The sequence below is a fragment of the Vanacampus margaritifer genome, chromosome 6 (genome assembly GCF_051991255.1).
Source record: "Vanacampus margaritifer isolate UIUO_Vmar chromosome 6, RoL_Vmar_1.0, whole genome shotgun sequence".
NCBI classification, from domain to species: Eukaryota; Metazoa; Chordata; class Actinopteri; order Syngnathiformes; family Syngnathidae; genus Vanacampus; species Vanacampus margaritifer.
Window position 1 is genome coordinate 30,199,397 of NC_135437.1, and position 11,789 is coordinate 30,211,185.

The following is an 11,789-nucleotide window of genomic DNA, read 5'->3' on the forward strand; positions in this document are numbered from 1 at the left end:
ACATGAAGGCAGCAGTAGGTTTGATTCCGCCCACATGACTTTTTAAAAATGGTTGAAACATTTTTTTTTTCAAACAGAATTTGCAGATTTAATGACGCGCCGTCGTATGACGTAAAGTTATTGTTTTTATTTTTATTTTAAACACATTAAGGAGCATCGAAAATGACAAACACTCAAGCCTCAGTCAGTCGGGGCGGAGCTAACTAAACGGTTTAAGAAAGAGGCGAAAAGTGCAGTACTACATGTCACCAGCAGAAAGCGCATCCCTGGACGGTTGAGGTTAGTATTTGGGTTTTGATTAATTTTTAATTTTTGTTGTTCAATTCAATGTTCAAAACATACTGTAATCGTTATGTGGTAGGGTTATGGTTATGTTTAACAAAGAAAGACACAGACAGACAGAAAGAAAGACTTTGAGGTCGAAAATCCGTGTGGGCGGAGTCAAACGTTTAAATCCGCCCGACGTTGAGGCACGCCTCGAACTGCGCTCTGCCTCCAACTCTGTTAAGGCGGCGGGTCACCCATTCGCGATGGGAATCGTGTCTGCGCATGCGTCTTGTCGAGGAAGGAAGTGTGGCGTCTTCACCTCACCCGAGTCATCTGAGAGCTGGCAAAACTCTTCTCAGTGAAACATGGAAAATACAGAACAGTACTTAAGAAAAGTATAACTAAAAGAGTAACACAAACAAAACCTTAGAAATCAAATTTAACTTAATCATTTTCAAAGTCGGTCTGAATTTCTCAATTTCTTTTATAAACCTAAACTAGCGGATGATGTTTTGTAAATGTACCCCATCAAAAGTTCAAACCAAGTCAAACTGAAAAATATCTTTTTTTATTCACTTGGAAAACAAACACCTGAATGAATGACACATAAAAAAACAAACAAACATGACTCATCATACACACTGTACATTGTTCGGATTTCAAGTTGTGAGGCAAAAGTCACTTTTGGCGTAATGATTTGGAACATTTTGGAAGGCTGTCTTCTTGTCCAAAGCGGCCATCAGCACTTTAACGCTGGCCGCTCTGACGTGCCTGAAACTTTCTTTGCTGGCGTTCAAACATTCAACAAATGTTCATAAATTAAAAGCCAGGGGAACTGACGGCCTCTGAACGCTCAACATGATGAACAAGGTCATCAAGCGGGCGCCTTCTCACTTCCACTTGTACAGCTTCAGCATCTTCTCCGTCAACGTGGCCAGGAAGTGTTCGCCGTTGACGGCAAACGGCGAGATGTCCAGCACGGGGAGGTCGGCCGGAAGCTTCTGGAGGAGAGCGCCGCTGGACGCCTCCCACACCTCCACGGCAACATGAAAAGATTCCAGCAGGTCAGACCTTGGCAACATTTTGCACCCTGGGCCTAGCCAGTCATTTCAAGGGCTACCAATTTGACACACACTTAGCAAATCAATCAAATAACTTCAATTTGGTTATTTTTGATCATGAAAAATATTATTTGATGTGAAGACACTGATTTCTTAGAAAACAGATCAATATTACATGGTAATGCTTGATTTTTCTTTTCAACATTCCTAGTAAATCCCAATGCCCTCTCACTGATGAGCTGCTTTGACAGGTTGCTCCTGTGCTTGTTGTGAGATATTCTTTCAAGACAGCCACAGGAAGTAGTGGACGCTCAAACAGGAAGCGAAGGTTGAGGACATGCCGTGGTAGCTTGACAGTCGTGGGGTTTCCATCCAGCCGTTTTGATTCCAATTTTCAAGAAATGTGAAAATAAAACTGAATGGAAACGCTAGAAATTCCAAAAAGGGCCCATCATTAGCAAAAAAGTTAGAAGGGGGCGGATTTGGAAGCGTATCGGAAAAAGGAAAATGCAAATTTTGGCAATGGAAACAGGTTTTGCGAGTAAACGCCAACAAGACCGCATATGCGTCGCACGTGCGTTTGTAATGTCGGACGATAAAGTGAGGTACGTTTGGAGGGACAACCAAACAGAATTATTTAAGGAAGCGAATATTCATGCAATTTCAGATGCAAAACAGCAAAGAAACGCTACGCTTGGTCAAGAATTACAAAAGCAAACTCATACGACGTCATCGCATGGTGCAGTCACTTCCTGTCGTTCTTCTTCTCTTTTAAATGACTGCTGGATCACATCCGTATGGTGTATAGCGCCACCTACAGCGGCGGAGGTCCCCTAATCAATATTCGCAAAAGAAGAACAGATGAAAACGGGCAGAAGTGGCATCATCGTCCGTTCTGCGCATTTTCAGTCAATTTGCTTAAAAAATGGGAAACAATTGGATGGAAAGCCCACTAGTGTCACTCCTGTGGCCAATCACTTCACTTGTTGCACCAATGTAATGTCAACAGCTTTTAACTTCATGTTTTTGTTCCTCAAGTGTAAGGACACCCCCCCCCCCCCCTCAGAAGAAAAAATAAAATAAAAAATCCCATCAGACTTTTCTGTTGTCAAGTTGAAGACATTGCCAAAGGAGCAGCACCAAAAGTGCTTTTGTGGGGACGTACCATGGCGGACTGCGTGGCCTCGTCCCCGGCGCACACCAGCGCTCCGTCTCCATGCGGGCTGGCAAAGACGGCGTTCTTGGTGAGGAGTTTGCAGCAGGCGCCGGCGCTAAAAGTCTGCACGGGCGAGCAGGAGCAGCCGGGCGGCTCGCCGGCGTCCCCCGGCGGCGTGCGTGTCAGCGCCATTAGGACGGCGCGCGTGGTCGGGTGGAGGCGACCTGCGTGGGAACAAATCTGCATGACTGACTTTTATATATATTATAATAACAAAAAATTCTCCTGTGAGTATTTTCAGTAAATATTTTGTGTCATATTTTTATAGCATATAAAATTGCATGTTTTGGTCTAACATTTGCATTTTTGATTGATTTGTATTTTTTGTGTAATATTTAGAATAGTTTTGAATAATTTGTCTTGTTTTTGTATTTACATTCTTTGCTCTAATGTGCGTATTTCTCATCCAATATTTGTAATTATTACTAATATTTGTAATGACATACTGTTTGAAATTAAGATGAATATAAACATTTATTTATTATTATTATTCTATCACATTTAAATTAAATCATTTCATTTGATAGAATACTTTTGAATAATTTCTCTTGTTTTTGCATTTATATGCTTCGTCCTAATGTGTCTATTTTTTTCCCATCTAATATTTTCAATTATTACTAATATTTGTAATTACTGTTTTAAATTAAAATAACGAAAACACTGAATTATTATTGCTATTATTCTATTGCATTTCAATGAAATGAAATCATTAGCCGCTATTCACATTGTTGTCTGATTATTGACGTGAAAGCAAACAAGAAACATCTCAGGTCTCTTTGGAATCCCCTCCCACTAAATGTTGGGCACGCCCCCTCTCTGTCTATTTTTAGAACTCGTCTTAAAAAAAAACAATCTTTCTTTCTTTCTCTTTTGACTCGGCATGAGACTTGGCGTCGTATTACTGCAAAGTGGTCGCGTGTGCGTAACTCTTCCTCATGCCGATTGGACGGAAGAAGTGATGGGATTAGACGGCGACGGCGCCGGCGCCTCACCGGCTCGGTACGTGACCAGGCAATGCCGGCTCTCCGTCTCCACTTGGATGTCGGTGCAGCTTCCCGCCTCCAGCGGCAGGATGTGCGGCTTGTACGTGCTGTCGTCCAGCTGCTCCCAGAAGTAGCCGCCCTCCAGCGTGCCAGCGATCAGCCCGCCGCACGGGAACGAGCCGGATGCCGCGCGAGGGATGTAGCACAGCGACGCCACCGGGGTCCTAAAGAACACAACTTCGACATTTGGATCCAAAAGAAAAAACGAGCACGACAATTAAGAAGTGGACTGGACTTTCTCTTACTTTAGTCTCATCAATAAAATGAAAAAGTAAAAAATAATTTCGTCAACACACGTTTTTCACCGGACTAAAACTCTCAACTAAAAATGAATAACTGGGACTAAGTCAGTATGCATTTTTCGTCGACTGAAATGAAAATGAACTTGGCTTCTTAAAAAGTGGATTAAAATCAATGGACAACATTTTAGTTCATGAAGAAAAAGGAGACCGTTTTCATCGGATTTTGTCAAATGCGGTCTCTGCTCATCTGTCATGTGACACACACACGGACACACCTCCTTCCAGATCTGCAGCCAGCGAGCGCAACATGACAAACACACGGCACAGGCAGGTGAAAGGTTGAAAAAGAAATGATGATTATAAGGGACCGTGAATGCAACAACGTTAGCCCCGGCGCTAACTCATGCTGGCGATCTGACCTGGAGCGCAGCGGCCGCAACTCCTGCACGTGCGCGGTGGTGTCTCTGATGTCGTAGAGCAGAATGGAGCCGTTGTTGAGACCGGCGTAAACGTAGTTGGGCCTGTCCACGCACCAGCAGCAGCTCCACACCGGCTTGCCCGCGTTGTACGTCTGCACCGCCGCGTTGGCCGGCAGGCTGCAAGAACGCACGCCTCAGTCACGGCAAGCAGGCAGCAAGTCTCGTGCAAAAAAAGGCACGGCAACTCAATCCACAAGGACATTTTCGCCGTCAAGTAACAGGAAGAAAGAAAGAACTCAAAGGCAGGAAAGGAAGTTGCTCTCCACAAGAGGTTGGAGGAGCAAAACGGCCAAAATTTTAAGGAAATAAATGACCTGAAGTGAAAATAATAACCCATATAAAAAATAGAACTCCAGAATTGAATACAATATATGTGCCTAAATAAATACATGTAAAAATATAAAAATAAAAAACTAGATGCAAAAAATCGAAATGAATACACAAATACATATATAAATAGAATTAAATATCAATCAATCAATAAAAAGGCTCTGCTCTCACATTTATTTATTTCATGCTGCAATCGCTCTGTCAGGTCGAAATCTTATTCAGTTGAGGGGGCGGTCCTAAGTGTGTCGTGGGTTTACTTCTATTGATTTATTTAGGGATATACTGTATATATATATTTTTATTTTTTTGCTTTGTTTTTATTTTCAATTATATTATTTTTTTGTATTTAATGTTTGAATTATATTTTTTACATCCATATTTATTTTCACTTTAAGTCATTTATTTATTTAGACATTTATTTTTATATTTTTAGTTTTCAAATCTTGTTTTTTATTTTTGTATTTATTTTTTACTTTTATTTATTTCTATTCATTTTTTGTGTTACATTTTTTAATTGTATTTTTTATTTTCATTTCTAGTCATTTATTTATTTTGACATTTTTATATTTATTTTTTGAATCTCGTTTGTAATTTTTGTATTTATTTAGGGATATACCTGTATATATATATATTTTTTGTTGTTGTTGTTTTCATTTCCATTTATATTTATTTGTTGTAATTAATTTTAGATTTTTTGACATCTGTTTTTCTTTTCACGTCATTTATTTTGTGGTATATTGATGCATTTTGAACGTTATCAGTTTTGGTCCTCCACGCCACAGAGGGCGACGAGGCGCACGTCACCTGGTGACTTTCAGGGTGTTGTCCAGAGACGCCGACAGCAGCAGCCCGTCGCTCTGCCGGTTGAAGCACAAGGCTCGGATCTGAGCGCCGTGGATGGGAACGTACTGGCTGGAGCGGAGGTGCGCCAGGCTCACCTTCTTCACGCCCCAACCTGACGCAAACACACAAACACACAAACAGCATTGCGACACCGGCAGATTGCAAGAGGTGAAGAAGAGGGCGGAGGAGGATGACAACGGTGGAGGAGCAGGAGAAGATACAAAAAGAGGAGGAAGAGAAGGAAGAGGAAAAGAAAATGGAGAAAGGGGAGGAGGAGACAAAACATGGAGGTGAAGAAGGAAAAGATGGAGAAGAGCGAGGAGGACGAGCAAATAATAACAATTGACAAAAAAACTGAAAAAGGAAAATTGAGGCCGCCTGCAAATTGTTTTTCTTGCCCGCCGATATAAAAAAAAAGATCAGGAAAAGGAAAATGTAGGCAACCTGCAAATTCAGACACGTGTGATTCATATCTTTGAGCAACAACTGGAAGTTGGAAGAAGAAAGAGCAGGAGGAGAAAAGGGAGGAGGAGGAGGAGGAGTCGTGCAGGAAGGAGAACGAAAAGGGAGCGTTGGGCACAACAAGCGCTGGCGTTCTGACCGGGCACGAGCGCGGCTTGCGGCGACGGCTGCGAGGCCAGCAGGCAGTTGAGCGATTGGCAGTGGGCCAGAACTCGGCAGCCCCCGTTGGCGGACACCAGCACCGCGTCGTAGAAGTTGTACGGCGCCGCCGGTTGGGAGCCGGAAAAACACCGCGGCTGGGACGAGGACGAGGACGAGGACGAGGAGGCAAATGAGCTCCCGCCGCCTTGCACCACCTGCGCTCGCATTTGCTGCCGGACACAAAGAAACGCGCCGTCAGGCGTCCGCACGTGACCGCAGCTTTTATTGTGGAAACAGGAAGTAGATACCTGCAGTTCCTGCTGGGCTTGACCGTATTTGTTGGTGATCACCTGAAGTTTGAGTTTGTACTGAGCCGATTGCAGCTCGGCCTTCCTCCTCAGCGACTGCTCCTCCTCCAGCGACCTGCGCACGCACGCACACGCACGCACGCACACGCACGCATGCGCACACGCAAAAGGCGATCAGGCAGATGTTGCGATGTGCGCCGTCGTGGTGCGTTCACCTCTTGAGGCGCTCGTGCTCGCTGTTGTCCACGGCTCTCAGCTTGGGGGCGTAAAGCAGCACGATGTCCGAGCGCTTGGCCTTCTTGTTGCACTGACGGGTGGACACGAGACACGCATTGAGGACACGCATTGAGGACACGCATTGAGGACACGCCTACGGAAATTGCTTGACCTTCATATTCCAGAAAATAAAATAACTAAACTTACCAGTGAGCTGCGTCAAACTATCATTTTTTTTTAGCTGCTGTTCTCCTTTTAAAAATAAAAAAATTATAATAAAGTTATAATACATATATATATATAATTATTAGATATGAACTGTGATATATTATATATTAATATAACTGTATTTGATATATATTGCTAATATAATACTTATTATGATATTCGAATTTCACAAACAACATTAATATATATATATATCATTTAATATATTCATAATTAATTATTCATATAAATAACCAAAATATAAATAAATATTTTATATATAATATAAATATATTTGTATTTATAAACTATTCTAAAAAAACAACAACAAAGCTCACCAGTGAGCTGCGTCACACTTTTTTCTTTTTTTTTTAGCTGTTGCTCTTGTTTTTTGGAAATGTAATAAATAAATAAAGCTTTTCAAAACTAGTATAGTTGAAAGGTCAGTATTGCTATGCTAAAGCGTTATCAAATTGTTTTGAAAAGTTTGTATCAAACTGGTTTGCATCATCAGCGGCCAAGAAGTCGCTTTCAGTTTGCCGACGTCTGCACTTGGGGTGAAGTTTTTGCAGTCGATGCCAAGGTGATGACAGGCGAGTTGATGTTGACCAATTGATGATGTCATTGATGCCCCCGCCCCCCAAACACACCCCCCGCGGCGGGCAGACGGAACGCAGCGAGCCTCGAAATGCAGACGGCGACGTGACCGACCTGCGGACATTTGGCAGCAGAGCGTTGAGCGGCCAACCACCTCTGGATGCAGGCGAAGCCGAAAAGATGGCCGCAGCGCAAGGCGGCCACGCGATGCTCGCCCGCCGCCGTCCACGCCTCGAAGCAGATGCTGCACGTGTCCGCCTGGCCCGCCTGGCCCGCCTGGCTTGGGGACGTCGGCGCGGCGGGCGGCTGAAAGCGCACATCAGGACGTTTGAGACTTACTTTGAATTCATCGGCGGGACGATATCATCGGCCCATATCGGATCCTGTCAAATGGTTTTTTTGGGGCCGTTTGGCAACATAAGACAAAGATGACGACGCCAAAAAGTGGAGGGAAAAGCAAGGCCGATTTTTGTCTCTTTTGAAAACTAAAGGACAAAATACTGTAAAGCAGTCGCATGTTCTGTCTATAATTGATCTTTTGATGATGTTACCTGCACACCAGGACGTCCGTCGTCTCCTTCTTCTTCTCTCCGGTCGTCGGCAGCTGAACACAACGAGACGAGTTGAAGGGAAAGAGCGCGGCGGGCGCCATCTTGCCATCAGAAAGCGCCAGTGACTCACCAGGCGACGCGGCGGCAGCTGGCGCATTCTCGTCTGCGCTATGGAGAATGCGCCGGGGAGTGGGCGGGGCCTGTCGGACGGCGGCGGGCGCCGCCTCAGCACGCCCTTCCTCGTCAGACTCGCTGGCCTCGGTGCCGCTGGACGGCCGCTCGGCCCCGGCGGCGGCGGGCGCTCGCAGCACAAAGTCGGGGAAGCCTCTGGAGGGCGTCGCCGTCTGGCTGGAGTAACGCACCCGGAAGCCCTGCCTGGAGGCGCCGTCACAACGGACATCTCATTTGGTGGCGTCACCCGTCCACAAGGACGACGCGTTTGGACAAACAAGACAACGGAGGACTCAGCAGGCGCAAGCGTTCTCCTTTCTGGAGCCCGCCATGAAAGCAGACTGCATTTTTTTGTTTGAATAACATTCGCAAACATCAGCGTTTACATCATCATCAACATTTTGGAGTCATTTCCAACAAACCAGGAAGTGATTCTAGTGCTGTCGCTCACAAACATTTTGTTCAAGAAGAACAAATGCTTTCGCGCTTCATTTGAGCTCCGCCGCGGTCATGCTGGCGAGCTTGGCGAGCGACCAATCAGCAGCCGGCGTCAGACGGAGGCGGGATTTTACTGAACATACAGAGACGCTATTGGTGTCCATGAACGAGTGAATGAACGGCACGCAACCGTTTCCCGTTCGTGTAGATTCAAATGAACCGATTCCGATGATTCATCATCAATTCGGGTTCCTCGATTTTCTGCACGATCTGTTTTTTGATCAAAGAATAAAAACAAAAAATGCTTTTGTCCAATTCGTCGATGAATCCCCCAAAAACACAATCAACTGTAAAAGTAATTATCAGTTGCAGCATCTGTAGTCGTCCCGCCTCGAAGGTTTTTGTTCCGTTATCGTGTCCGACATAACGTGACAAGATCATCAATTTGGCATCGGAGAACGCCACGAGTCGCAGCCGGCCGACGGTCGGGGGAGGACGGAACTCACCTAACCCGCCTGTGCACGGGCGACGAGCGCGCGGCGGCGCTCCCTCGGCCCGCCCTCCTCTGATTGTGACTGAAGGCCCAGGTGGCCAGAAGTGTGAGCGGGGCCGCCCCCCGCGCCCCCCCCTCCTCCTCATCTTCGTCCACTTCCGTGCTGCTGCCCGAGTCCGAGATGATGAGTGGGGTGGCGGCGGTGGCGGCGGTGGCGGCGGTGGCGGCGGTGGCGGGGACGGCAGCCGCGCTGTGCTGGACGGGGTCCACCTCCATGGCGTCCATCTGATGAATACATTGATGATGTCAGCTGCACGCCATTTGCTCAAATACGCAATAACTCCGACATGCTTTTGGTTTTCAGGGCCGGCGCGGATTTCTAACAGTCGAGGAGGCCAATGACTGATATTTGGATGGCCAAAAGTGAAAATGGCGGCACTTTCCATGCAAAATGCTTGAGGAATGTATGCAGAGACGCATCTTAGCGGCACATGCTCTTCGTACGCTGCACAAAAACAACAACTTTCATTGGCATAACTTGAGTGTGACTTTTGCTTCTACTTTCTAACCACACTGCCCCTCAGTGGCCAAATTGTGTAAAACAGGAACAAGGCTTCTAATAAAGGAACACACAAACAAGGGCAAGACAGTATCAAATAATAGAAATAAAATCGATTTGGGGACTTTTAAAAATCGATTCTGAATGGTACTAAATGAGAATCCATTTTTTGACACAGCATGAGAGACTTGGCCTCTTCGGCACATATAATTACATATAGTAGCTTACGTGATGTTGGCTGTTGTGTATGGCACTCTTGGCAATGTGACTAGTGGAATCTAGTTCAGAGCACTGAGTCGCCCACGTCACATATGCTAGGTGGAGTTGCCCCCCTATGTGGGCGTGGCTACAACCATTTCGGTTTAGACCTTCTTCCGCATCTGAGCGAGAAAAGCTCCAGGGGTAGCCAACCACGGGGCCGTGGGAACACCTGATCGAGCTATGAGAGCGTTACATGTAAAACAACGCTAGCAGGACACTATCGGCAAAACTGGCATCTGCGGCACAAAACAGCTTGGTGAGACGACCAATCTGGTGTTCTCCATCTTGTTTGGCCATAAAGCATGCATTCATATGAATGCGAAACGGACAGGCCAAAGTGGCTGCACAGCTTTTCTTTCATAAAGTTGTCTACTGTAAAGACAGTTTCGCGTTTCCGAAATGTTATCTGTGCACTTCGTCCCCGCTATTCACAGGCGTTCGGGAATACGTTACAACAGTGCATTGAAAATGGGGCGAATGCATCCATGCGCGGGTCCACCGTAAACAGGATCAGACCAATTCAAGTCAAACGTCGTCAAAACCTCCACCAAAGAGCCGCTAAACTTACTTGCTAACGAGTTGCTCTTCACTACACCAGCTCAATGTTGGCCGCTAAGCCGCTCCTTGACGGTGCGGTTGAGGACCTCAACCATCAGCTCGTGCCGTTCAGCTCGTGCCGTTCAGCTCGTGCCGTTCAGCTCGTGCCGTTCAGCTCGTGCCGTTCAGCTCGTGCCGTTCAGCTCGTGCCGTTCAGCTCGTGCCGTTCAGCTCGTGCCGTTCAGCTCGTGCCGTTCAGCTCGTGCCGTTCAGCTCGTGCCGTTCAGCTCGTGCCGTTCCGCTCATGCTTGAGCGGGCCCGCGGGAGATGCTGACGGAATGAAGCGGACCGGAGGCCGAAGCAAAAGTGTCAACAGTGGCCAGTCGCTCGCACAAGGAAGTGGGATTCTCGCGGGCTTCGCAATTGCTGTGCACTTCCTGTTACGTCTGCAGCGAAGATCGCTTGTTATCGGCAGCAGGTCTCACACGCACGCAAAAGAAAGAGCAAAAAAAGGGACCGGAAATGATTTGTATTCTTATCAAGCATCATCGTCACATTGCTTGAAATGAAGTCAAATTATAGGAAAAAAATAATCATTTTCTACAAATAAAGTCAAAATATTAACGAGAAAACACGGTGTACAATAATAAAACGAGACGAAAAATCAGTTTTCGAAAAGCTCAAGCAGAACTTTCGCCAACATTTTTCAACCCCAAAAAGGCGTCGCTTTCCGAGTACCGCCGGCAGGTAAAGATATTTTACACGATTGGGATTAAGCTGCTATGAAAATATGTGGTTTTATTATGTTTGGACATGAACACGCGACTTGCAGAAATTGATATGTATCACACACAAGCGTTTTTAATTCAACATAAAAGCGTGAAAACAAACCCCCAAAAGGTTCAACCTGGGCAGCGGTTCATTTTCGTACCACTAGAGGACGCCCGAGAACCACCACACTTTTCCATCACTATATTTTGACGTCATCATCCTGCAAAACCAAAGTGAAGACGTTTTTCATTTCTCGTTGATATTTGTGTTTTGTTTTTTCTCTTTGGAATGCTCTTACTCATAAATTGTGGAATTCTTGACAGATTTACAAACGGATTGATTGAAAACAATCCACGTGGACTTTTTTCTCTCTACATGCAGCATAGCTGTGGTATGATATCGAACAACAACAATGAAAATCGGTTGAGAATTGAGTGCAGCAATCGCCAGTTATTTCAAGTCCGTGCTGAGTGTGCTCTATTGACTGCAATGTTAGGACTGATCGAGACTTATTGCCTTTTTTTTTTGTTGCAGTGACAGAAAAGCAAAAAACGCCTTTTAGCTTTGTTCTTTTCCTTTTCTTTTTTTTTTAAGTG

At 45.6% G+C, this 11,789-nt stretch overlaps 1 protein-coding gene across 1 annotated transcript; it reads right to left on the reverse strand.

Moving 5' to 3' along the window:
* Positions 1 to 813: 813 nt before the first annotated feature.
* rfwd3 (ring finger and WD repeat domain 3) lies at positions 814 to 10,932 on the reverse strand. Its single transcript, XM_077568907.1, has 13 exons — positions 10,454 to 10,932; positions 9,079 to 9,350; positions 8,094 to 8,338; positions 7,964 to 8,016; positions 7,527 to 7,718; positions 6,608 to 6,699; positions 6,393 to 6,507; positions 6,083 to 6,314; positions 5,443 to 5,593; positions 4,249 to 4,425; positions 3,537 to 3,751; positions 2,494 to 2,708; positions 814 to 1,301 (listed from the first exon to the last, which is right to left on the reverse strand). The coding sequence occupies exons 2-13, from the start codon at positions 9,348 to 9,350 to the stop codon at positions 1,158 to 1,160; spliced, it is 2,103 nt and encodes a 700-aa protein (XP_077425033.1). The 5' UTR covers positions 10,454 to 10,932; the 3' UTR covers positions 814 to 1,157.
* Positions 10,933 to 11,789: the final 857 nt, after the last annotated feature.